Source organism: Raphanus sativus, chromosome 2 (assembly GCF_000801105.2).
Source record: "Raphanus sativus cultivar WK10039 chromosome 2, ASM80110v3, whole genome shotgun sequence".
NCBI lineage: Eukaryota > Viridiplantae > Streptophyta > Magnoliopsida > Brassicales > Brassicaceae > Raphanus > Raphanus sativus.
This window is the reverse complement of record NC_079512.1, coordinates 24,385,754-24,412,521: the sequence shown is the minus strand read 5'-3', so window position 1 is coordinate 24,412,521 and position 26,768 is coordinate 24,385,754. Positions and strand designations below refer to the sequence as shown.

Genomic DNA, 26,768 nt, shown 5'->3' with positions numbered 1-26,768 from the left:
TTAGGTCTCAAGCCCATAAATTTTAGTATTCAAGAAATATGATTGAAAAAGCATTATGTATCAAAAGATGTTTGAATTTGGGATACAAGAAAATCAACATGTTTACATTATCATTTAGGCCATGTTGTTTTAAGTAATATTTTTGGATTGTACAAAAAAAACGTAAGCATTTGTAAACTATTAGCGAATGAGATAATTAAGCAATGGAGATGAGATTGAGAGAGTCAAGATCGAAAGTCTTCTTACATTTTAAAAAAAAAGTCCTCGTACACAAAAAAAATGGGAAAATTGCCAACACGGAACAAAAATTCAGCATGGTTGTCTCTATAGTGTAAAACCATCATTTAGTTGTCTTTTTAGTATAAATTTTTTCATAATCCCAAAACTAACCCTTGATTAATCTAATTAAACACATTAAGCTAATAATTTTTTTTAAATAATAATTAAAACGTTTTAAAATGGAAAATAAAAATAATTTTTTTAATAAAAATAAACTTTGTAAAACTTAATAAAAATAAAAAAAAGTAATTTACAATTTTTTTTAAAATAAAAAACGTTAAATCAACCTAATAAAAAACAGTTAACAAAGCTGTATTTTTTATAAAAAGTTTAAAATGTTTGTAAACTTTTTAATTTTATCAAAATTTTTAATAAAAAAAAATTAATGTATTTTTATAAAGTTTGTTTAAACTTTTCATTAAATTTTTTTTGTAAAGTTTTATTTTATTTTTATAAAGTTTACAAATTTTATATAGTTTGTTTAAAGTTTTTATTAAACACATTAAACTAAAATAATTTAAAAATAATAATTAAAAACGTTTTAAAAAGGGAAAATAAAATAAAACTTTTAAAATTTTATTTAATAAAAATAAACTTTGTAAAAATAAAAATAATTTACAATTTTTTAATAAAAAGGTTAAATAAACTTATTAAAAACATTTTACAAATTTTTATTTTTATAAAAAATTTAAAACGTTTTTAATAAAATTGTAATTAAATAAAATTTTAAAATTTATAAAAATAAAAATAAAACATACAAAAAAATTTAATAAAAACTTTAAACTAACTTTATAAAAAACATTTTACAAAGTTTTATTTTTATAAAAAGTTTAAAACGTTTGTAACCATTTTAATTTTATCAAACTTTTTAATAAAAATATAAATTTAAAAATGTTTTTAATAAAAATAAAATTTGTAAACTTTATAAAAATATTAATAAACTTTACAAAAAATTACACCTAATTTCAAAATATCACATGTTGTATAGATATGTATCATAGAGAACAATAGTTTGTGAAAAAATCAAAAGAAAAACTATGGAAAAACCATAGATTAATGAATAAAACAAGGGAGAATCATTTTTTAAAATATTTTGACAAGCAAAATCGAAAATAACACGTTTTAAGAAGTTAGAATATTTTTAGAAGATTTTTAGAATATTTCTTTAACTGAAATTTTCATTAATTTTCGCAAAAATCAGGTAATCTTATCCGTAGAAGGCGCCTTTTAAAAGTTTAGAACATTGAAAAAGATCCAGAACACGCTTTCTACTTTTAGTAGACGGAAGAGTACATTTTAGAAAACACATTCCGCGAAATTTAGAATACTTAATAAAAGTAGAAGATGCTTCCAGACGAAAAGTAGATAGCTTTAGGATTAGTAAAATGCGCATTCTACTTTTTTAGAAAATTAGTAAATAGTAGAATGTATGTTCTAAAAATAGTAGATGAACGTGTTTGTTTTAGAAATCGCTTTCTACTATACCATTTTCTGTAGAAGGCACATTCTACCTTTATTAGAATATATTTTCAAATTTTTATTTATCAACTTTTTCAAAAAAAAACAAAATACCAGCATGTGTATATAAGTGTTTTATTAATTTTTTATATTTTTAATATTTTTTTGATTCACAAAAGTATTTATTTTATTAGTTTTCAGAAATACAAATGGTAAAAAAGAGAAAAATTGGACAAAAAATGATTTATACCAAAAGGACAACACCTTTGTTTTTTTGTTCTCTATTGGCAATTTTCCCAAAAAAAATTACTTAAAGAAAATGAAAAGGTCTACATTGACTGGGGGCTTCCACACGTGGAGAAAGGCTTACCAGGATTTTTCGTTTTTTAACTCGAAGATGGCAGAATATTATAGTCTTAGAAAATTTTAAATTTAGGCTTAAACAATACTATTTCAACGTATAAACTTATATGAAATTCCTTTTTATAACTATATATGTATAAAACATTAAAAGCCTAACTCGTGTAATCGAAACGGCTACGCGTGCGATCACCATTTACGGATGCAATTGGTTACGTTTAAAAATGTTTCTAACGTTTTTAAAAGATTTGTACGACTGATACATCGGTTAGAAATTAGTGCATTTATAAGATATTTATGACAGATTAACTACAAAATGCAGTAACTGTAAATAGTAAATTAACAATATTTACATTTTATATAACTATAAAATACTAAAACTGTAATATTATAATAAATATAAAATATATTTATAAAATTATTATAGAAAATATTTTTTTTTTGTTTTCAAGTTTTATAATATAAATTAAAATATAATGTATATATTTTAATATTTCTATTATTTCGATTTAAAATTTTATTCAATATTTTTATTTTTATTTTTTATTTTTCTTTTAAAAAAATATTTAACCACTCGCAACCGTAAACACTACCTGTAACCAATTTTTGATTTTAAAAGGTTCAGAACAGTTTGAAATGATTTGTAACGTTTTCTATGATTATTTCAAAACGCAAACAACCGTTACAAAACGCAAAAATTGCGTAGCGGAAAAACCTGTCATGCCCATGTAAATGCAGTGTTTGATATCGTGTCCTAATATCTTCTTCACCTTCAGTTTGTGCTCTCTATATAAATCTCAAACCAAGCACAACTTTGAAGATGAACTCTTGAACAAACCAAGTCCTGAATAAAATTGTGACATGTTACCATCTCATTATCACGGTATCATTTTTATCAAAAACCACGACAGTAATCTCAACTTGAACTCATCTTTTTGGTCTTGCCTTGCAAGTAGTGGAGGGTGAATGTTTGTCTCATTACAGATTATATTTTTCTAAAATAGAGAATCAATCGGACCAGAGTCCTGGAAAAAAAATTAATCTCATACTCTCACTAAATTTACATACTCTCGCACTCATAATAAAATAATAAAATTCTAAACCAAGCGAAGAAAGCCTAGTGGTCTTTAGAGAGCTTCAACCCTAATACGGATCCGAGTTCGAATTCTGCTAGCCACAGGAGAATTAACATTTCGGAATCGCCAGGGACAAAGGACCGATACGTAAACTGAAAACGTAGGCTGTAAACACGTGACTAGTCTGGATCCACTTCTGTAGGGACTATGATACCTTTGTATAATCCAAAAATAATAAAATTCTAATTTTACCTTTATTGTTTTCTTTCCAAATCAAAATTTTGAATTTCAAAAATTTATATCTCAAATAATCGGTATACAATTTACCAAACTCTACAGCCTTACCAAGTTTTGGAGTTCTACCAAAATTTTGGAATTTTAACAAACTTTGAAATTTTATCAAATTCTATAATTTTAGCAAATTTTACAGTTTTGTAAAACTCAACAGTTTACAAAGTTTTACCGTTTTATCAAGTTGTACTTACAAGATTGTACAACTAGCTACAAAGTTTTACTAAATTGTGCTATTTATGAGGTACAATTCAATAAAACTTTGGAACTAATTTAACCAAATTTTACAATTTTACAGAGTTGTATATAAACGATTGTACAATTTGGTAAAATTTTGTTACTGAATTATAGTTTTATTTTTTTCATTTTTATATATTCATGTAACATGACAGATCTGAAGCGTGAGAGAGAACAAATCAAATAAAACGAAAAAGAAATCAACAAATAATCAAGAAAGTAAAATAAATCAGAAAAAAAGAAAAAAATATATTTATGAACCTTAAATCACAAAAAGAAACTATAGATCAATTAGAGGGAAGAAGAAGAGAGACATGCACTAGTTTTTAATTTGTGAAAACTTGTGATAAAAAGAAAGTGAATTAGGTTTAAGGAAAAAGCTTACCGGAATTCTTCAACTATAGAAAAAAATTGAGAATGGAAAAGTAGAACAAGAAGAACGAGAAGAGCTAGAGAAAAGAGAAGAAAGGAAAAAGAATTGAAGAATATGAAGAATGAAAGAAAACATTAAATTGGTAGAGATAATTGGTGAGAACTTCCCAATGAGTAAATTTTTATATGATTTTTTGTGAAATTTTCTACTCTTTACCATCTTTGTTTGAAGTTTAAACCCACAAGACTATAACTTAATTTTGGTACACGGTAGACTTTCATCAACGTAATATGTATATTCAAATTCTTTAGAATTATTTCTGCATCGCCTCCGTTTTTGCAACAGTTTCTGATGCTGATGTAAGTTTATCCTCAACATGTTTCTACCGATATTGTGCCTGTTTTGGCTTGATGGTATACCCTTTAGGGTTGAGTTTGCTTAAGTCATTAGTCCTTTGGTTATTTTCAGTTTCATGTGTTTTCAGAAGTGTCTGTGAATTATGATCAATCCATCAATTACAGCTTTAGTACCTATGGTTCTCTATATTATTCTATATCAATTTGACTCTCTTTTTTGGGTTATTGCTTTCGGAGATAACAATATTTTCTACCGGTTTTTGTAATCCATGATATTTCCATTATGAAAAGTTTGATAAAATTTTGAGTTAAAAAAAAGAAACAACAGTAGTTTCCAAATCGGAACAACCGAACCAAATCGTATGAACCAAAATCAACCTGAAATTATTTGATATACCCTCCCCCCCTCCCCCCTCCCCCCCAAAAAATGAAATCATATTCGAACCAAACTAAAAAACGTATCCTAAACTTATTATGCAGATTATGGAGAAACAAGTTACATGAGATCTTCAGCTTGGTGCAGAGCGTACCATCGAACATGAATCTCATAGGACGGCTCAGAGTGATGCAGTCAGGCGTATATTCTCACAAGGTGGTAGAATTATCGACTGTAGAATCATCTTTGTAATATTCTCATCGTTGTAATAGCATAATAATCGATAATAATCGATCCAGACGTTAAAAAAAAACTTATTAAGCAAATATATATTTTATTAAAATATGAATCCTATCCAAAACCGATTTACAGCATACCAAACCAATTCACATCAGCCTATAACCAAAAAACTTTAAAAGTTAATAACAATCAAAACTAAATCCGATTTAAATGTTCATACTTTGGACCATTCCTATTGTGCCTATATCAATATCATTTACCATCCTTCAAATCAAGTTCAAAATCAGTTCTCACCATCGTTTTGGATAAGACAGGCCGAATCGAGGAAGACTCTAAGAGTTCAGATTTGAATATAATCTGAAATTCTCAAATACAGTAGACATTTTGGTTATTTCTCTTCGTACTAAAATAAAAAAGTGTTCCATACTTGGTTAAAATGAAAAAAGAATATCAAACAAAAACGGAGGGATATGAATTAACTTATGTACTCACACATGCCAAGAGGCAGAAAGATCAACATTACTGATCTTCTTTCCACATCTCTACCCAATTCTCCTTTGCCTCGTCGAGTCCGAAAAGAGAGTTAGTCTTGGTCGGGTCCAAGTTTGTGGACAAGCTCCCGTACGCTATCCCAAGAGCCGACGCACCAAAGGTCACGAGCGTAGTCAAGAATGGAACCCACAAAGGCACGTCCCAGACGTTTCTATCCTTCAAAACATCAAGCAACTTCAAGATTGCCACTCCCAAGCCCAGTGGTGTCCCCACCGATACCACGATCCTCCCCATCATCCTCTCGAACACTTCTTGAGGTATCGGCGGGTCGTCTTCCGGGTCCGGGGCTGACTTACCAGGTTTTTCAGAGTTTTTAGAAGGTTGAAATCCCTTAGGGCTCGCGTGGACCCTAGATTCATATCTGATCTTGTTGTTTCTAGGGATTAGGGTTTTTGGATCTTGAGGTTTGCTTTTGGGAATGGTTCTTGAGAGAAATGATAACGGTGGTGTGTGGTGTGAGCACATGAGAGCTCTCATCTTCTTTCTTCTTCTTCTAATGTTTTATTTCCTTTTTAGTATTCATTTGGGCATTTTATTACCTGCCTTGTAATACATGTAGATAAGATGACATGGTTTGTTTGTATCTGTAATATATTATTTTCTTCGCCACACCACAGACACACATTTCCTACTGTTTATCCTTCTTTCTAAGAAAATAATTCCCACAAAACAAAAAGAGAGTTCAATTGGAACATTCTTTTAACTTATGCAGTTTAAAAAATATGAAAATGAATTGTTCTGAAGTTCTTAAAATTCATCTTCTTACACTTCATTTTCAAAATTCATCTTTCAACTCTTTTTACTATTATTCTGCTTCATTTAGATACAATGTTTTACCAGATCTACTAGGTAATAATCCGTGCCTTGCACGGGATGAGATTATTGATTTTGTTATTTTTTTAATAGGCATGAGTATTCAGGTATTCATCGTTTTTTTCGGATACCAGGTTTCTCAGATTTGAAAATTAAATCTCGTTTGGGTATTACAAAATTCCGAATCGGGTTCGAGTCGAGGTCTCCCGGATTCGAGTGGGTTCGGTTTTGATGTAAAAAAGCTTAAATTAACTGAATAACTAATATATCTGGTTCATACTCAAATTAACCATATTACCGATTCGGTTCGGGTATTTTGTATCCAAACTACCCAAATATACCAAAAACTAAAATTACTCATTGGACATGATTTTTTGAGTATTTCTATACAAACTATCATATTTTATCTGAAAATATACAAAATAATTAATATATTTAATATATAATTTTGATTTTAATTTTTAAAATAATTATACATATAATTATAAATAATATTTTTAAACATATATTTACATTTCGGAAATCGTCGGATACTCATTCGGTTCTCCGTTTGGATCGGGTTGAGTACCGGTTCTTCGGATACATCAGTTTAGGAACCATTCGGTTATTTACCCCGTGTCTGATCGAGTTCGGAACCCTGAATTTCGGTTCAGTTTATGTTCGGTTCTTCAGTTCCAGATATTTTGCCTAGCCCTACTTTTTAAGATAAAAAACATTATATCTGTTTAATCTGGATATTCGTTCGGTATTACGGTATTTTTTTTAACCTCCTAAAATATAAATACCATTCTAAATCCATATTTATTTTGTTTTGTTCGGTTGAAGTGATCGAGGTTTTTCATTTCGGTGATAAACCTAAAACTATTATATTTGTTTGGTTTCATGTTGTATGAAGTTTTGACAGTTCTTATGTCGAACCAATGGTTTCATTTTTAAGTTTCTAAATGCTTGCAAAATCAAATAAAATCTAAATAATATAAGAAAAAGGACATCCAATATTATTTGTACAAACAATGTTGGTGATATTTTATGATTTTGTATTTTATATAAGATAATCTATTATTATTTTTGTTGTTTGAACTTAGACATAATATAAAAAGTTGTATATTTATACTCATAGAAATTGGTTTTTATTGAGTTTAATAGTGTAAATTTTGATTAGTGTTAATGTGAGTACCCGCATAGCATGTTTCCTATGTCTTCTCGATCTGATCTTGCATCAGGTCCTTCATGTGATCTTATGATCATCTAAAACGGTAAACAAAACACATTAAATTTAAATAATCACATACGAAAACATCATTAGAAGTTAACCACTTACCTTTAACTTCGATTATTTTATAAAACTTTCGGTGCAATTAGCTCCCCAAAGAAATCCCTTGTAGTTACTTTCGCTCAGACCATCAGCCATCCATGGACACGACCATAAAACATGGTTTAAAGTTATATTCCCATCATCATCATCATCATCATCATCATCATCATCATCATCATCATCATCATCATCATCATCATCATCATCATCATCATCATCATTCTCACCAACCTGTCTCCTCCTCTCAATCTTATCAAGTTCCTCTAAAAAACCCAACAATAAAATGTTATCTTCATAGACCCGAGAAGAACTTTGAAAAAGACCTCCATGAGTTGTGTAGACGTTATTTGATATCACAGTTGCCAACTGTAACATTTTGAAACAATATATACACTTGGAGTATAGCGTTGGACCCTACTCATCACCGTATATGTCACATGTCTCTTTTCAAGAAACAAAGTTAGATATGAAACTTTCAATTTTTAAAACATTCTCACTCAAGCATTTTAATTGATGCGAATCTTAATGATTTTTTTTAAAATGCTATTATTCAGTAGTTGTATAAAGAAAATTTTAAATAATTTCAATTTACTATTACAAATGTTAAAAATGTATAAACCAAAAGAGTTTATTGAAAAAAATAGAATGCAAACACATTAAATTGTCTCGAGTATAGTTAAAAAACTTAGTGTGTGAACGCATTAAATGTTAAACGATTATGAAGATGACACGTCAGCAAATTCAAAAATATAGTGTGAATGCATTAATTACGAATGCATCTATTTTAATATATAGGGGATCTGTCCGTTTTACGAACCATATTATTTTTAGTAGCTTCACGTAAGATTCATCTGCAGGGTTACAACACAAAACGTCAAACCTAAAAACATTGCAAAAAAATTTCTTGACAGTCTCGTTACGTACCATACTAGGAGACAAATAGTATACCGATCATTTATGTCGGGAGGGAGAACGAAAGGAGCTCGAGTGACGGTGGGGTGTGTTTGCCGCAGAAACAAAGACTGATCGTTTGATGATCCGTATGAAAAATTGACTGCTAGAAATTGGTATCGACAATAGTTAATACATGTCCGAAAAATATAGAAGTGGGTACGGGAAGGATAAAAAAGTTGGAAGAAAACAAATAAGAACACCTCCAGTGGTTAGAAACCTGGAGATTTCTAAAACAAAAAAAATATACTTATAAGATTTATAAAATTAGCATAGCATATAATTTTATTTTTTTAGTAACAAAATTTTGAGTTAAAATTAATTTATAGTAATTACGAAATTACTCAGTGTATTAATTAAAAATATTTAATTTTTTTTAAAAAGATTTTATTAATTTTTTTCTCAACAGAATTTGTTATTACTAAAACTAGAATTTAAATTTATAGTATAAACAAATTTGTTATTAATATCCTTATAAGTAAATAATAAAAAAATGTAACTGAATATATAAAATTAGTATAACTATTTTGTAATAGATAAAAATAATACTTATCTTTTAATAGAGAAGATTGAGAAAGAATAAGTTTTTGACGGAGGGAATATACCATTTGGTATTTGAAGATTTCGAACAGATTCTGATTTTGGGTATTTTAATTCGATTCTGGTTAGGTTCTTCTATTCTTTTTTGCCCATACCTAGATTTACGAGATATATATACCAATTCGTGTTTCAGAAAGAAAAAAAATACTCTTTTCGTTCCAAAATAGACTAGGTGATTTTTCCGTGCTCTTGCACGGATATAAATATTTATATAGTAAATACATTATAATATTTTATTTACACTATGATAGTTTATTAATATTTTTTAATTTTTTAATTATTCTGTTATTTATATTGTAATCAATATGCATGATTTGTTTTAAATAACTTTGCGTTATTTTAATTAGATTATAATTTTGGATATATAATATCTCGTCTGTTTGGTTATTATTTGGATATATTATATAACATTTACTTTTTACGATTCAACTAAGATATTTTGTTATACAGATTAAAATGTTGAATAATTTTGTTATTTTTATATAGTTTGATTCTTGCCTTAAATTTATATATATATATATATTTGGTCGGATTATGTATAATTTAATATATGTTGTTTTGAAAATTAAATAGTAAAAGTAAACTAAAGTGTTGATCGGTTCAAAATTACATCTTAATTGTAATAGTTGGTTAATATATTTGTAGTATAATTTGAGAATTTCATATTTATTTAGTAAAATGTTGAGAATAAATGATAATATATTACTTTTATTTATTGTTTGACTTTGTATAAAATAATTTGGATTGGTCTAGTTACTCATTTGTGGGTATATTGTGTTATATATTTCCGTTAAATTCAAGTATAACTATTTCTAATCTTATTCAACCAAATCATATTCATTGTATTCATTGCATTAGTTTGGTTTTCATATTAGATGTGTATATATATTTATGAATTGACTATTTGTAAATAGCCTATACCTATGTTAATTTTATAGTACTTGGTAATTTGGAATATGATAATTATCACAAATAAAATTATAAAAATATAATTATGATAGGTATGAAATTGCATGAAAATATAATTGATACATTCGAAAAAGGAATATTAGTTCTTTATATTAATATCAAGATTATTTTTCTAAAATTTCCTATTTATGAAATCAAATTATATATAAATTATTTTCGGTTTAAGTTTATAAATATTTTCTTTATCATACATGTTATTTGAAAAATATAAAAGGGAACATAAAAAGATTAAATTAAATTTTATTCATTAAAGATATCTTAGTTTATGCTATTTAAATTATTTTGTAATAATATGAAAAATAGATTAATTTAAATAAAATGCTTAATACTTTTAAAAATATATATTATATTGTGAAGATTATTTTTAAAAAGGGAAGATTATATTTTTTTACTTTAAATTCAGATTATTTTGTGAAATTTCCTTATTATGAATTACACTATATATAAAAGATATTTTCGTTTTTAAATTACTATATTTTCTTTATATATAGGTTATTCGAAGAAAAAAAGAAAACCTTAATAGAAAAGAAAAAATAAAATAAAATAAATGTTTAATAATGATAATTAGATATATTTGATTCGTTAATGGTATCATCGTAATCAACCACCGTGAGAGTTAACGTGAGCGCGACACGTAGAAAACTGACTTTTCAAATAATATTATAGAGATCAACTTATATATAATTAATAAAAACTGATATAAAACTGATAACTTTGAAAAATTATAGCTAAACAATATTTATAAAATTTGTAAATATATAAGAAATTAATTATTTTACGTTTACTTTTTTATAATTTTTTTCAAATTGTATAAAATTTCGAAAATTTAAAGTAATAAAAATTTTTTAGTTATAAAAATATAATTAAATAATATTTCGAAATTAGCAATGTTCATATTTGAATATTTTTATTTTAATGAGGATCTTTGAGTTATTACCATATTCTATTTTTTTACCAAAAATATAAATCAACATAAATGTAATATATGAGTTATTACTACATAATTAATAAAAATGATATAATAATGATAATTTTGAAAAAGTATAGCTAAACAATATTTATAAAATTTGTAAATATATAAGAAATTAATGATTTTAGGTTTATTTTTTATAATTTTTTAAAAATTCTTTAAAATTTCGAAAATTTAAAGTAATAAAATTGTATAGTTATAAAAATATAATTAAATAAGATTTCGAAATTAGTAGTGTTCATATTTGAATATTTTATTTTAATGAGGATCTATGAATTATTACCATATTCTAAAAAGTTTACCAAAAATATAAATCAACATAAATGTAATATATGAGTTATTACTATATTCTTAAAAATTTACCAAAAATATAAATTTACATTAAATATAGTTGTCCATGTCATATTTTTCATATGCCATGTCATCAAATTTAGTAGACATGTCACTTTTTTTTTGCGAAACTATTCTGAAGAGGATATGTGGCAAAATCACTTCGCAAATATAGTCTAGGAGATGATGCTTTTGAGAGTTTTAGATGTTTTAAAATAAATGATGTTTTTTTTGATTAACCAGGATGGGTTCGGGCCTTAAGCCTTAATCCCCTTAGAGAGCCAGTCTTTGTCTGTACCTGTTAGGGTTCTGGACACTCCTCCCCGCCCGATACTCGAACTTGTGACCTCTCAGACAAATGCCTGAGATGTAAAAACAGATGATGTTCTAATATTTTATTTTAGTTTTAGTTTTATTAAAAACTGTCACCAATAATATTTTATATTTATTTTTAAAGATTAGTTGAATTAATTTTGATTTATATTTTTTAATATTAATTTTTAGGAAATAATATTTATCTTAATTATTGTGCATAAACCCAAAACATCAAGATTTTTGAACAGAAGGAGTACCTAGGGCTGGGCGTTCGGGTACCCATTCGGGTTTCGGTTCAGTCCATTCGGGTTTCGGGTTTTCGGGGTCAAAGATTTCAGCCCCATTCGGATATTTCTAAATTTCGGTTCGGGTTCGGTTCGGATCTTTGCGGGTTCGGTTCGGGTTCGGATAACCCATTTAAAATGTTCTTAAATTTTCAAAATTCATTATATACTTTAAATTTTCAAAATCTATAAGAAAGATAATATATTACATATAAATTTTCATAACATATATGTCAAAATACCTTAATTTAACATATAAATTGGTTTTCTTTGAATATTTAGATAAAAAATCAATAGATATTTAACTATTTTGGTGTTTTCAGTATACTTTAGCTATTTTAAATATTTACTTTTGACTATTTGCATATATTTTCCGAGTATTTGGAAAACTTAAAGGTATCTTATATATTTTTAATATACATTATATATAAAATAATGTATATATTTAAGTATATAAATTTATTTCGGATACATTCGGGTACCCAAAATATTTCGGTTCAGATCGGGTTCAGTTTCGGTTCTTTAAATACCGAAATTTTGAACCCGTTCGGATATTTAATCAATTTCAGTTCGAGTTCGGTGCTACTTTTTTGGATCGGGTTCGATTTGGTTTTTCGGGTTTGGATTTTTTGCCCAGCCCTAGGAGTACCAATCAAAGTCTAAGACGACACAGTGTGTTTATTAATAACCCTGAAACGGCAGGTAGTGTTTCTTCCAGTGAGACATTTCTCAATTGATATGTTGAGATGACGATGAGCTTTCGCTCAAATTTCACCGCGCCGTTCTGGATTCGAAAATTTTCGCTTATATCGGCAGCCTATTTTTTTTTTTAATTATTATTTTGTGAATCTGTAAGAGAAGAGAAGAGAAGAGGAGAGCGGAATGGCGAAGAAACTAAGCGGGAAGACGACGTCCATGGATGACGACGTAGATCGGTTGTTTCGTTGTTTCAAGTGTGGAATCTCTCCCCCTGGTCACCTTCCCTTCTCTCTCTCTCTCTCTCGCTCTCTTGTTGAATTCCCCAATTGAAACCTCATTTGTCCTCCATTTGCAGCCTCTGCTATGAGAGAAAGGAAACGGAGCAAAAAGAATTTGAATCCGGATAACAACACTTCTTCTCCTGGGACCTGTAAGAAGCCAACTTCTCTGTCTGGAAAAAGAAACCAGATCGATGCAAGTCTTCTCAGCCTTGACTCCCTTGTATGCATCATCTCAACCCAACTTGTTGTCTTTATTCAATTGAGTTATGTGTGTTTGATTGTAAGAAGTCATATCTCAGTCTGGTTCAAGCAATGTAAAGAAGAAGACTATTGGGAGACAGTTCTCACCAGTTGTGTTCTACGGCTCTCCCAGTGGCGTTCCTCCCAAAAGACCCTTGAGTTTGCTAAGGCTATTGCGCGAGATACGTATTGATCTCACTGAAGAAAGGAAAGCTATCTCCAGGTATGTAAATGTATCAATAAGCTCTGCTCCTGGCTTTCAATTCTTACTAGAGGGTGGGCGTATCATGGCAATGTTGTTTTTGTTTTGTTTTAGGAAACAAGTTTGGGCTACATTCCCTAGGCAAGACGAAGCGATTAAGTTTGAAAAGAGGCATGACAATGCGCGGGTGTTTAGCTATCAAGATCATTTTAGCGGCCAGAGAAGGTTTCTGGTTTCTACTTATGATGAATTCTGGAACAGGTTTCCCTTTTCTTTAACATTGATTGATTGAGTGTTGTTGTTGCAAGTTAGGTTCACTTCTCTCAATTGCTTTTTTTTTCTCTCTCTCTCTCTCTACCTTATAGATACAACTCTATGGATTCAAGGCATCGACACCATTACGAAGTGATTCAAGAGGTATCTTCTACAATAACTCAATTCTCTTATGCGCCAGGGAACTGTTTCTGTGTGTTCTCTCTCACAACTATGCATAACTGGTTTTGATTTGATTGGTTTCCTTCCTAGGGACTGCCATGCCATATGTACTTTGATTTGGAGTTCGATCAGAGAGTAAATGAACGAAAAGATGTGGATGAAATGGTTGATATCTTGATATCAGTTCTTCTAGAAGCCTTGCATGAGAAATATGCTATTGAAGGGCAAGAGGAGTGGATAGTGGAGCTGGATTCCTCTACTAAAGGTACACTTACTTGATTATGGGTTGTGTTCTTCTTTTCTTTGAGCTATCGCTTTGAAATGCTACTTATTGTCAAATGTCTTTCCTTATTGATATATGTGTATATAAGAGGGTTGGTTCTCATGAGTGAAGAATTTTTTTTTTCAAAATTTCATTTGCAGATAAGTTCTCTCGTCATTTGATTGTCATCATTCCAAAGGTTGCTTTCAAGGACAACTTACACGTTGGTGCTTTTGTAGGAGAGGTATGCTTCAAACAATATTTTCATTTTTATTGCCTGAAAAGATGGTTTCCTATGTTGCAAGTTTGGAGGTTATGTTGGGCATGTCTCATTTTCATATTGATTTTTCTTCAGCTATGCTCACGGGTAGTAAGTGCGAAGGACAAAGATGAGAGGTTACGCAAGTTGTTTGTTCATAAAGAGGCTAATGATTCGGCATCCCTACTTTTCGTGGATACTGCTGTTTATTCGAGAAACCGTTGCTTCCGTCTTGCATTATCATCCAAAGCTGGAAAGACGTCGGTTCTTCTACCTACAGGACGGTTCAAATGTAAGGATATGGTAAGTCCACCTTCCCTCTCATTTTCCATGCTGCCGTCTCAACTCTGACTTATTTTATTACTTAAGAACAGTTCACAGTAATTACAGTATCTAACAAAACCATTGGTAAACGAACAGAGCGAACAAGATGTATTCATGTCATCCTTAATCTGCAACGTGGCATCAGACTGTGAGAAGCTTCTGGTTTGCAAGATGGAGTCAGACTGTATGAAGACACTTTGCTTTGACACAGAGGTAATATCCGTCAGTATTGCCTCACACAATCACAGACTTTTACGTTTTGGCTTCCAATTTGCATCTTCCTTCTAACTTGAGGGAAGATTCCACAAATGTATATGCCTTTTAACTGAACTCTTTGGAGATGGCAGGTGAACAATAACAGTATTGTAAGAGACCAGAGAGCTCATAGATTCCAAGTGGATGCTTGCACAAGTGACATGTCAACATCCTACTTCGGGGGCAAGTCCCCGTTCCCGCTAGTGGACCAATTCGTAGAATCCATTGCTTCCACCGGGAATGTCTCAGGTTTCATTTTATCTTTGTGCAACGTCCTTGTTCTGTAGAGATTGTAAGTCTTATCTTCTTACAAAATTATTCTGTGATATTTAGGTAAGATAAGGTGCTGGTACTGGTTTTCAGAAGAAAGCCTGATTGTGTACAGCATGTTAAGAAATAGATACTGCGAACGCATTGGCAGGGAACATAAAAGCAATCATGGTACCATCTGCATTTCATCAATTTCTGCTCTGAGTTTCAACTGTTTTCTGCTATTCTAAGCTAACAATCTTTGTTGTTGTAGTGATGTACATTGTTGACATCAGAAGGGGAATCTATTATCAGAAATGCTATGATCCAGATTGTCGAGGTGTGTACTATTCTCAGAAGTTTTTCTTGAAAAAAAATTCTGAAAGCAGAATCTCGTCCAATACCACTTTGCCTTTTGTATTTTTCTCTTACAGATTATAGATCTCCTATACGTCCAGTTCCAGATAGTTGCTTACCTGAAGATATAGTTTACCATCAAGGGGAGGCACAGAATGTATGTGATAACCTTTACACAGAAGGAGGAAATTACATTGATAATGAATGCGATCCAGATAGTGCTTCCAGCAGAGACTCATGGTGGCTTGAAGCAGCTAAAATTGCAGATGATCTTGAAATCAAACCCAAGACAGTGGAACCTCATGCCTTGGTTAGTTTACTAAACCATTTTTAATACAAGGAACAACAAAGTGTCATGTTCTTGACTTGACTCAAGATCTGTCTAGTTAATATAAGAATAAGCTTTTTGTTGGTATCCACAGGAAAGTTTCGAGGAAGATGATGACTGGTGGATAGCTGTCGAAGAGTCCCTACAAGGAATCTCATCTTTAAGTCCTTCCCTAAAATGCCCTTTGATTTAGACAAAGTCAAGAATACTCTGGGTTCTGTTTTCTTCCCTTTTCTCTCCTTAAAACAACCATCGTTTCCTCCAAACCTAACCTCAAAACAGATCTCTCTAATGGCTTCGCTCCCAGTTTTCATTCCGGCCAAGTTGTTTCCTTCGATCCTCTCACATGAAACCTTGATCAATCACTTTGAGACCAATCTCCCCAGACATTCATCAGCAATCACAAGCCCTGTCCGCCAAAACCACACCGTTTCACCACCTTCTTCTCTCCTACTCATGCCTTCTTGGTCATCTTGTCCTTCTCTCCCTTACATGGGCGTCAAGCTCGTCACCTATTTCCCTCATAACTCCTCTCAGAACTTACCAGGCATCCATGGATCCTACACACTCTTCAGCTCCACCACAGGACAAACCTTAGCATCAATGGACGGTACCGTTCTAACCCTGTACCGCACTTCCTCTGTTTCAGGCCTAGGCTCCAAAATCCTAGCTAGAGACGATAGTCAGGTGCTGATCATGGTTGGTTCCGGTGCTCTCGCGCCACATCTGATCAAATCCCATCTTGCTGCGAAACCAAGCTTGAGAAGAGTGATCATATGGAACAGAACCCCTCAAAAGGCTCAGGATTTAGCTGAAACTCTCTCTAAGGATTCTCAACACAGAGAGATCTCATTCGAGAGCCACGACTCGTTGGATGAGATCATTCCTCTCGGAGATATCATAAGCTGTGCAACAAACTCAACCGTTCCATTGGTCAAAGGTGAGTTGTTGAAACCGGGAACACATCTTGACCTTGTCGGGTCGTTTAGCCATGAGATGAAGGAATGTGACGATGAGGCGATCAAGAGAGGGAGTGTGTTTGTGGATAACGACACTGCGTTGGTGGAAGCGGGGGAGCTGGTTGGAGCGTTTGAGAGAGGAGTGATTACGAGAGAAGAGATCTGTGGGAACTTGGTTGAGTTGATAAATGGAGAGAGAGAAGGGAGAAAGAGTGCAAGTGGAATAACGGTGTTCAAATCTGTTGGTTCGGGTACTGTAGATCTCTTAACTGCACAACTTGTTCATGAGACCTATCTCAGTAGTTTCTAAAGGATAATGTCTTGTAAAAGAAATAAGTTATTGATATGGGGGTGTGTCTACTCAGTTTTACAATGCTTGTTATTTGCTGGCTGGCCATCGTTACTCATACTTGTCTTGAACTCGTAACTTCATCTGTATTTGCCTTGAAAAACTGAGTATTTGCCCTTAGCAAGGCAAGTAACAAATAAAATAAAAAATCACTACTTGCAAGGACAAGGCAAATATCAAGTATTGTTTCATTTTTGATATTTGTTTGTTACTCCTTACTCGTTCTATGAAATATTCGTTATTTGATAAATAATACGAGAAAACAGCCATAAAAAACTTAAACTTTCAAATTAAAGCCAAAAAAACTTTTAACTACAGTTTAAGCCATTAAAACACTAGCTTTTTTAGTATTGGCCATTTTAACTCCCAATTAAGGTTGACTAAGCCATTCAAAAACCCTAATTAGTCAACAGTTAATTTGATTTAAAAAAAATTAACGGACGTGAAGTCCTTAAACCACATCGTTTGAAAATATATTAAACATGTAACATGTAATCTGATGATGTCGTTTTGAATATTATGAAACACAGAATTTCCTCTCATGAAGCCAAAACCCCTAAACTTCGCAACCCTAAAATCTCTAACCCTCATTAACGACAAGAAAGAAACGAGCCTACAAAATAGGTTTTGGGTCAGGAATTTGAGGGATGGCGAAGACAAAGAAGTTTGGTCGGGTTCGTTTTCGTTATACTGGGGAACCTGAACAAGAAAGTGTTAGTAAAGCTAGAGAAGATACAGTTGATCAATATAATCAGGTTTATGTCTCTGTTTGGCTTAATGTTTTCTACTATTTTTGGGTGACCTTGACAAGTGGTTGTGTTTTGTGTTCGGGATTATGTTTATCAGGTTTTCTGTAGCATCAGAGAAGTTATTGTTCCTGAGATCACTGTGCATGCATTAAAAAGAGGTTTCAGACTCTAAGAATGATGTATGAAGACTAGAAAACTATTGAGCATTGCATTAAAAAAAAAACAAAGGGCTGAGATCATACACTTGCAGTTTGTTATTCTCGAAATACTTGTTCTCCATATTGCTGGTGGGACAGAACCAGATAAACTGTTGTTCTCAAGTGAACTGATATAAATGACACATGTCACATAGTATTCTCATACGATGATTAAAAATGCAGAAAATATGTTGAATCAGAAATATTATTTTAAAGGTTAATGAACGTAATTGAAGAGAGCCCAGCTCTGAGAAATTTTGTGGTGTTGATCCAGTGAAATTGTAAGATAGTTCACTGAAGCAAAAATCAACGATTGAGAATTTGTAGTACAATTTTACTTGGAGTAAAGATTTGGAAGAAGAGCTTAAAGGACCAAAAAACATCACAGACGACGACCAAATGCATCCACATGAGTTATTTTCAAACGACGTGGTTTAAAGACTTCACGTCCGTTAACTTTTTATAGTTAAATTTAACTGTTGATTAATTAGTATTTTAAAAAGGCTCAGTCAACATAAATTAGGAGTTAAAATGGCTAAGACTATAAAATTGGAGTTTTTAATGGCTTAAACTTTAGTTGAAAGTTTTTTTGGCTTTAATTTGAAAGTTGAAGGTTTTTATGGCTGTTTTCTCTAAATAATACTTGTTATTACTTGGAAAATAATATTTATCTTGTCGTTTGTTTAGCAATGGTTAATTACAATATTAGTTTGTTTAATAAACAAGACAGTCCATTATTAAATAAAATATTTAAGTCTATATTAATAAAATCAAATTCACGTTTTGTCATTCATCTTGCCAACAAATATCTCTATGAACCATAAATTTCATATGGTTTTTCAATATTTTGAACACTCATTTTCATTTTTGTATAATTCTTTGAAATTCATGTGACTTTTGGATGTTAAAATTTAGAATATGTGTCTTTTGTATGTAATCAAGATACAATTACTTGGTTTGCCAAGTAACAAGGCAAGACAAATTACTTGCAAGTATCAATTTTTTTTCAAGTACTTGATAAAACAAATACTTGTTTCAACCAAGTTAAGTTTCGATTCGCAAAAACCTGCAGATGTAATTAAATAGTCCTACGGGAAAGAAAGCATTCACAGGAACCTGCAGATGTAATTAATATGTGTTCATCATAGCACTTGCTTACATTGTTTCTTCAAAAAGCACATAGTTTAACAAAAGATACATATGCCAAAGAGAGGGGGAGAGAGAGGAAAATTATAAAACTCCAAATAGTTTTCAGAAAAGGTTCTCACTTCTCATAGATTAGCTTCTGCATAAACTTGGCCTTTTCCGACACATATGCAAGTTCCTTAGGCCGCAAAGCCTTCATCATCTCTTCAATCTTCTTCTTGGACTCGACTGGCGCCGAACTCCATCTTAGTTTCACGGTATCCTCATCAAGACCGGAAGAAGATGCAATTGATTGAACAAGAAATGATTTGTCAAACCATTTTTGTTGCTCCAAATCTCCTCCAGGAACATCTTCATCATCTCCTAGTGCTGACGAAGGAGGACCTCTTGCGGACATACCAACCTGTCACAAATCGAGAGAATTAGTTGTGCAGAAAAAACAAAGGGCAAAAATATCAGAAATTTTATTTTTAAAAACAAAGGACTCCATCTTCTTCAACCTTAGCAGCAGTAAACAAGCCGTTGGGTCCCCAAAGTTGTCTTGACAATGCAAAACATGTCCGATCATGGGCTTCCGAAGGTTCCCAATCCCAACCATTACTACAAGCCATAGAAGTATACTTTCTTTGCAGCTGCCTAATCTTTCCAATGGTTTGAATCTGATTAACTCCTTCAGTCGTAATCACTGTCTTCATGATTTTGTAAAACCCATCCTCGTCTTCAGAATGAGACTTAGCTGTATTATTTTTGAAATCAATCACTCCTTTTAAGAGAGGGATTTCATCTTCTAAGTTCCACACTCTTTCACAAGGTAGTCTTTTTTTCTTGTTCTTAATAAATTGAAAATCATAATCTTGAAAATGATGAATACACTTTTTTTTTCTTTTAAATTCTGATGAGGTCATCGAAGTAGCTGAACCAAAGTTTCTCTAATCAGCCAATTCTCTTGGATAGATTCCTTTTCAAGTTGGGAAATTTGTTTTTAGGCCAAAAATGATAATTATGTTCCATTAGTCTAAATTATATTTTGTACAATTTTTGCCTCTAATACTTTTTAGTATTTTCGAAAATAAACTAAATAAATAGTTTTACAAAAAAATTCAAAAATAGCAACTACTGATGAAATACTTATATCAACTTAGCGGTATTGTTTTCCGTTCCAAAAATAATTAAACAATAATTTTATATTTTGTTCTACATAAAATAGAATTGGCATTATACGAAGTAGATAATGAAATCTAATTTTCATTGAATCTAATATCATTAAAATACGTGATCTACGTAAATTATAGTAATCTAAAAATATTTGGAATACACATTCTGCGCTTAACATATCGATCTAAAATCTGTAGAAATCTAACTCTAAACCATAATGTATAGATTAGTTGACTATATCTGTATAAATGTATATTTATCTTTTTAATAGAATATTTTTGTCATTTTGATCTTTTTAGAGCTATTTAAAAGTATTTCTCTAATCTGAATGAGCTCAAGATAACATATTACTTATAGTATAGAGAATGTTGCCTCTTTTTTTTCTTTTTCTTTTTTGGAACACCGAGCATGTTGCCTCTTTTTTTTCTTTTTCTTTTTTGGAACACCGAGCATGTTGCCTTGTAATATGAAATAGTAATATATGTTGGGAATTGTTAATTATTCTTATCTCACATCAAAGTATAGTTTTAAAGCTCTTGCATTTGCATGAGGTAAGATAAGTATGGATCCTAGTGACGAAAGAAAGGAAAACAATTTTCAAGTATGCATATGTATGCATAAGCTGGTGCTGACTTTTAAATTCTAATCGCAATATTTTCTTGCCTCTTTACAAACTACAGTGTCACGGCATAACCTTAGATATTATAATTGCATTTCTGATTAACTAGAATGTGGCAATGGGATGCAAAAGCTTTGATGCGAACGTTTTCGAATACATTTTCTAAAAGTATTAATAGATAACAAAGATGCCGTCTTAGCTCAGTGGTAGAGCGCGTGACTTTTAATCCCGTGGCCGTGGGTTCGATCACCACAGACGGCGGCGTTTTATATTATATTTTATTTGTCAAGATAAATTTTCTTTTTGCGAAAAAGGATAACTGTTGTGGTTTTTGGCTAAAACCCTAAAATCTTCGGGTCGATTTAAAAACAAAAACAAAACCTAATTGCATCTCCTCCTCTCGAAACGGCCAACACAAAGTTGGAGTTTTGTCCCTAAACTCCTCCTATTCAGGTCTTGTCGCAATGAACATGGAGACGAGCCAAGCAGGGATGGGGAACACGGTGATGTGTCTGTTGACAGACCCAGAAGGAACAAACTTAGGTTCCGCCATGTATATCCCTCAGACCGCTGGTCCTTTGCAGCTTACTCAGCTCGTCAACAAGTTCCTCAACAACGTAAACCCAATCTCTTTTCACTTTTCTCTGATTCTGAAATTCGTTTAAAGAAATGATTTTTTGCAGAAACTTTGTTTAATTACCCAAAATAAAAAGTTTTTAATTTGTTGGGGTTTATTGGTTTCACAGGAGGAGATGTTGCCTTACAGTTTCTATGTATCAGACGAAGAGCTTCTTGTACCTGTTGGTACTTACTTGGAGAAAAACAAAGGTAAACCATTATTCAATCAAGCTTTGGTTTTTGTTATGTCCTCTTATGGCTCTTCTTACAGAATTTGCGTGTTAACAGTGTCTGTGGAGAAGGTGTTGACCATAGTTTATCAACAGCAAGCTGTCTTTCGTATTCGTCCGGTTAACCGTTGCTCACAAACTATCGCTGGTATGTTTGTTTCTCTTACAGTATATTGTTTTTAGTAGTACTATGTATCAGTTGCTTACTTGTGGTTTGTTTTAAAATCTTAGGTCACGCGGAAGCTGTTCTCTGCGTGTCGTTTAGTCCTGACGGTAAGCAGTTAGCAAGTGGCTCTGGTGATACAACTGTCCGGCTTTGGGATCTCAACACTGAGACTCCCATGTTTACTTGCAAAGGTTTGACATTTTTTTACTAACCAGTATTCTTTAGTTCATCCGGATGATAATATAACATTATTACTCATTTTAATAGGACACAGGAACTGGGTGCTCTCAATTGCGTGGTCACCAGATGGTAAGCATCTCGTGAGTGGTAGTAAATCAGGTGAAATCTGTTGCTGGAATCCAAAGAAGGGAGAACTAGACGGCAATCCACTTACAGTAAGTCTTGTCTTACTTGATTATTGTTTCATTACTTTTGTGGAATATCTATCTTCACTGATTATTACCTTTGAATCTTCTTTCACATTGTTTCTTCCTTAGGGTCACAAGAAATGGATTACAGGTATCTCGTGGGAACCAGTCCACCTTAGCTCTCCATGCCGTCGGTTTGTGACTTCTAGCAAAGATGGGGATGCAAGGATTTGGGATGTTACGCTAAAGAAAACTTTGATTTGTCTTACTGGTCACTCACTTGCTGTGACTTGTGTCAAATGGGGTGGAGACGGAATTATTTATACAGGGTATGTAATGTGTTCAATGTATTTTATATTTAATAACTTTTATAGGTCTGCAGTGTCTTTTTGGTACATGATTTAATGTATTTCTCTTGCAGTTCCCAAGACTGTACCATAAAGATGTGGGAGACTACTCAGGGGAAGCTCATTCGTGAGTTGAAGGTAATCTTTCTTCTATTCATTGTTTTGCTGCATCAGTATCAGATGCATTCCTCTTCTGCCTTACTACCTCTCAACATGTTTTGGCTTGTAGCTCTTTCAGATTCAATTTTGACCACCTCAGTTTTACTCTGCTTGATTACTTTAGGGGCATGGACATTGGGTAAACTCCCTTGCATTGAGCACAGAATATGTTCTTCGAACAGGAGCTTTTGACCACACTGGAAGACAATACCCTCCTAATGAAGAAATGAAAAAGGTTAAGCGTCTCACTCCACTCCACACCTGAGACCAGTTTCTCCCTTTTCACTATGATTCTGATCTCTCTCTGTCTCTTTGGAAAATTTGTTATAGGCGCTCGAAAGGTACAACCAAACAAAAGGGGATTCCCCTGAAAGATTAGTATCAGGTTCTGATGATTTCACTATGTTCCTTTGGGAACCATCTGTTAGCAAACAACCTAAAAAGCGCTTGACCGGTCATCAACAGGTGAAAAACATTACTTTTACAGTTTCACTCTTTTCACCTAGTCTTCTTGTTAGCTCTGTTTCTAATTATGTACCTTTTAATGTTTGATCAACAGCTTGTTAATCATGTCTATTTCTCACCTGATGGGAAATGGATTGCAAGTGCTTCATTCGATAGATCAGTTAGGTTATGGAACGGTGTCACAGGACAATTCGTCACAGCTTTCCGTGGCCATGTTGGGCCTGTTTATCAAGTCAGTTGGTCTGCTGACAGTAGATTGCTTTTGAGTGGCAGTAAAGACTCTACTCTCAAGGTAAATTAATAGCTTGCTTTTATATTTTTTTGATCAAAAGCCATTCCTATACTGGAGATGTTACTCAGATTCTAATTTTTTTTTTTTTAAATTGTTACTTCCTCATAGATTTGGGAAATTAGGACGAAAACGTTGAAACAAGATCTTCCTGGTCATGCAGATGAGGTACTATAAACCAACATCTTCAAAAACTAAACTTGAATTTCAGATGATCTCTTTCCTTAAAATTTTGAGACCTTTTTGTTTTATTATTGTGGATAGGTTTTTGCTGTGGATTGGAGCCCAGATGGTGAGAAAGTAGTCTCTGGTGGTAAAGATAAAGTTTTGAAGCTATGGAAGGGTTAAAAGGAAAGAGCATTATGGAGCTTGTGTTATCTAAACCAATCATATATTTATATTTACTATCTAGATATTTAAGTCCTTCGACTTGTTTGGTTTCTTTACCGAAAGAACGGTTTTGTATCTTCATACTTTTTTGATTGGCTATTTTGATATAACGTTTAGTAAAAAGCAATTTTTCCTCGCCTTGTTATTGTTTTGAAGGTAGTAAAAAGACTGTAATCTAGACTGAAGTTTGGAACTTGTTTGTCCATCTTAACGTGAAATAGAGAGAGCATATGGAGATTGAGGTTATTGGTTTTCCCGGTAACACTTAACGTTGTATTCGTGAATTATAATAACCATTGATGTCAAGTAATAGTTACATAAAAAAAAACTATTTTGTTATTTCATGTTTTTATAAAATCCTTCTAATCAAAAAGTGTTTCTTTTAAAACAATATATTTGTAGTATCGGATGGTAATTAAAAATGTATAAATGTAGAATACATAACAATTTTAGAATTTATAATATTATAATCATATAAATTTATGAACAAATCTGACACGTCCTAATATTCAGTAAACATTTTTATAATTTTATATTTTTAAGAGATGATTTATTTTAAAAATTAAAATAAAATTGATATATTTTTATAATCACACTTTGTTAACAATTTTTATTTTATCACAATTATAAAATATTTTTTAAGTAGTCGCGTAACATTTGAAATTACAACATTGAATTTATGCAAACTTTTGTATTTCTACCCACATATCCATATTCGTTGGACTTAAATTAGTTAGATCCATAATTTGGACCGGATATCACACATTCACTCACAAAAGTCAAACATTTAAATACACACGCTGACTGATTTTTAAAAGATTATTTTATCTCTTAAAACGAAAAACTTAATTCTTTGCTATCAATTTTTTTTTTCAAATCATATTTATACATGGATATCTCTATACTCTATTTTATGGATATTTTCATTTTTAAGTTATGTGGTTTGTAAAAATATTATAATTAAATAGTTAAAAAGTTAAAACATTCTTAAATAATTAAAATAAACAATAATGAAATTATGCATCATATTTTTAGTTCATGAAAAATATCATTTAATCGTGTATTGTAAAAATCAACACGTTAAAAACTGATTTCTCAAATAAATTATATATATATATATATATATGTGTGTGTGTGTTGGACTAATTGTAGTATTATAGGATTTGGTTTATATATTCATATTTTTATAATAATATAAACTGTAATAGTCTCGTGGGATTAATGTTTTATTAATATTTTTATATTAGAAAATATGGTTTTTGAATTCTAGAAAGAAAAATTTCATAATTTATTGAAAAGATAAAAATATATTTATATTTAGGGTTAATTGATTTAGACTTAATTATACTCAAAAAGAAAAATTATATTTTATATTTTTATTATTTATTTATATTTATATATATATTTAAAGAAAGGATAAAAGGATCTTTTACATTTTTAATAAAACAGTTTTAGTCATTTTTTTCTTGTGCTCTTTTAATAAAAAAAAATCATTTTAAGGATTTTGGGAAGATTCTCCCTTCCATAGTTTTTTATACCAATTAGTGGAAATAAAAGAGATTTTATTAAGGTGTAAGGAAATATTTATTATTCCCTCCGTTTCATTTTACTTGTCGTTCTAGATTTTGACACACAGATTAATAAAATATTTAAATTTATATATTTACTAGATACATCATTACCAATACTTCTAACAAGATTTCAACCAATAGAAAAATAACTTAGAATAATGATGTTAGGAGTTTTTGAGGCTCCTAAGTCAAATGATAGTAAAATGAAAATAATATGTCGAACCAGTTCTGAAGGATTTCAAGCACTAAGAATGCAAGCACTTACTTAATCTAAATGCAACAATGATTTAAAATGATTTCAGTAACAATGACTAATTATGATGACAAGAACTAACTAAGCGCAGTAAATGAATGACTTGCTTAAATATGATAAAAGAGAACCCATGGGCATAGGAATATGATTTCGGGTGATCAAGTATCAAACAAGGATGACAAATGATGAATCAAACAAATGACCTTAAACCTAAACACGATACTAAGCAAGCTCTATATCTAGATGAATGCTCATTTGTTAACACATCTCAAACATCAAATCTCTTTGGCTGAATGATATGAAAGCAATTAGTAAGAACATGTTTATTAGCTATCCTAACACTCTTAACAACAAATATCTTTGGAAAGATGCATTGAGAGCCTAGCAGAGTTGTCTCAGACATTTCAACAAACACCTTTTGGGTGGGAAATGTCTAGAGATCAACTTTCGAATGATCAGATCGAAAGAGGCAATAAGAACACTCTACTAGCAAGGCTTGAGATTGATCTACACTAAAAACATCCTTGATCTAACCTAATCACCCTAGTCTCCCTAACCCATGAATTCAAAAGGGAACTACTCACTAATCTTCATGTTAAACCTTAAACCCATACTGGATTTCAGATTAAACATGTAGATGAACACAGGAAATCAATAAGAAATCAATAACAAGAGAACAATGAATCCAAAAGATGAACTTTC

The 26,768-nt window shown here is 31.3% G+C and overlaps 5 protein-coding genes and 1 non-coding gene across 7 annotated transcripts; 4 read left to right on the top strand and 2 right to left on the bottom strand.

Moving 5' to 3' along the window:
- Positions 1–5,413: 5,413 nt before the first annotated feature.
- Positions 5,414–6,111, bottom strand: LOC108840126 (uncharacterized protein PAM68-like). The gene has a single exon (XM_018612950.2). It carries the CDS (start codon positions 6,073–6,075, stop codon positions 5,566–5,568), a length of 510 nt encoding a protein of 169 aa, XP_018468452.2. The 5' UTR covers positions 6,076–6,111; the 3' UTR covers positions 5,414–5,565.
- A 6,786-nt stretch (positions 6,112–12,897) lies between these two features.
- LOC108843646 (uncharacterized) lies at positions 12,898–16,366 on the top strand. 2 transcript variants are annotated; one of them, XM_018616877.2, is made up of 14 exons: positions 12,898–13,118; positions 13,200–13,345; positions 13,425–13,588; positions 13,682–13,828; positions 13,933–13,984; positions 14,093–14,267; positions 14,426–14,508; positions 14,620–14,826; positions 14,944–15,060; positions 15,195–15,351; positions 15,436–15,543; positions 15,626–15,691; positions 15,786–16,018; positions 16,131–16,366. In XM_018616877.2, the coding sequence occupies exons 1-14, from the start codon at positions 13,028–13,030 to the stop codon at positions 16,227–16,229; spliced, it is 1,845 nt and encodes a 614-aa protein (XP_018472379.2). In that variant the 5' UTR covers positions 12,898–13,027; the 3' UTR covers positions 16,230–16,366. The 2 variants fall into 2 exon arrangements, with proteins under 2 accessions (XP_018472379.2, XP_056858688.1); XM_057002708.1 differs by having other exon boundaries at positions 13,017–13,098.
- LOC108838617 (protein SAR DEFICIENT 4) lies at positions 16,328–17,305 on the top strand. Its single transcript, XM_018611524.1, has one exon. The coding sequence runs from the start codon at positions 16,328–16,330 to the stop codon at positions 17,303–17,305; it is 978 nt and encodes a 325-aa protein (XP_018467026.1).
- Positions 17,306–19,554: 2,249 nt separating this feature from the next.
- LOC108838607 (probable transcription factor At1g61730) lies at positions 19,555–20,341 on the bottom strand. The gene is made up of 2 exons (XM_018611517.2): positions 19,922–20,341; positions 19,555–19,839 (listed from the first exon to the last, which is right to left on the bottom strand). Exons 1-2 carry the CDS (start codon positions 20,339–20,341, stop codon positions 19,555–19,557), a joined length of 705 nt encoding a protein of 234 aa, XP_018467019.2.
- A 1,058-nt stretch (positions 20,342–21,399) lies between these two features.
- TRNAK-UUU (transfer RNA lysine (anticodon UUU)) lies at positions 21,400–21,471 on the top strand. Its single transcript has one exon. It is a non-coding gene; the product is annotated as a tRNA-Lys (tRNA).
- A 72-nt stretch (positions 21,472–21,543) lies between these two features.
- On the top strand, positions 21,544–24,380 carry LOC108821164 (notchless protein homolog). The gene is made up of 12 exons (XM_018594210.2): positions 21,544–21,827; positions 21,957–22,038; positions 22,117–22,206; positions 22,290–22,415; positions 22,492–22,619; positions 22,722–22,921; positions 23,014–23,077; positions 23,223–23,333; positions 23,429–23,563; positions 23,658–23,855; positions 23,964–24,020; positions 24,117–24,380. Exons 1-12 carry the CDS (start codon positions 21,675–21,677, stop codon positions 24,198–24,200), a joined length of 1,428 nt encoding a protein of 475 aa, XP_018449712.2. The 5' UTR covers positions 21,544–21,674; the 3' UTR covers positions 24,201–24,380.
- The last annotated feature ends 2,388 nt before the right edge of the window (positions 24,381–26,768 follow it).

What these genes read in the sequence shown, in the direction of transcription:
- LOC108840126 (XM_018612950.2), bottom strand. Translation starts at nt 6,075, where the DNA reads ATGAGAGCTCTCATGTGCTCACACCACACACCACCGTTATCATTTCTC.
- LOC108843646 (XM_018616877.2), top strand. Translation starts at nt 13,028, where the DNA reads ATGGCGAAGAAACTAAGCGGGAAGACGACGTCCATGGATGACGACGTA. An exon ending in TTCTCAGCCTTGACTCCCTT is followed by an intron (nt 13,346 to 13,424) that starts GTATGCATCATC and finishes GTCATATCTCAG; the next exon opens with TCTGGTTCAAGCAATGTAAA. An exon ending in TTCCACCGGGAATGTCTCAG is followed by an intron (nt 15,352 to 15,435) that starts GTTTCATTTTAT and finishes TGTGATATTTAG; the next exon opens with GTAAGATAAGGTGCTGGTAC.
- LOC108838617 (XM_018611524.1), top strand. Translation starts at nt 16,328, where the DNA reads ATGGCTTCGCTCCCAGTTTTCATTCCGGCCAAGTTGTTTCCTTCGATC.
- LOC108838607 (XM_018611517.2), bottom strand. Translation starts at nt 20,341, where the DNA reads ATGACCTCATCAGAATTTAAAAGAAAAAAAAAGTGTATTCATCATTTT. An exon ending in CTAAGGTTGAAGAAGATGGA is followed by an intron (nt 19,840 to 19,921) that starts GTCCTTTGTTTT and finishes GATTTGTGACAG; the next exon opens with GTTGGTATGTCCGCAAGAGG.
- LOC108821164 (XM_018594210.2), top strand. Translation starts at nt 21,675, where the DNA reads ATGAACATGGAGACGAGCCAAGCAGGGATGGGGAACACGGTGATGTGT. An exon ending in TTGCTCACAAACTATCGCTG is followed by an intron (nt 22,207 to 22,289) that starts GTATGTTTGTTT and finishes TTAAAATCTTAG; the next exon opens with GTCACGCGGAAGCTGTTCTC. An exon ending in TAGACGGCAATCCACTTACA is followed by an intron (nt 22,620 to 22,721) that starts GTAAGTCTTGTC and finishes TTTCTTCCTTAG; the next exon opens with GGTCACAAGAAATGGATTAC.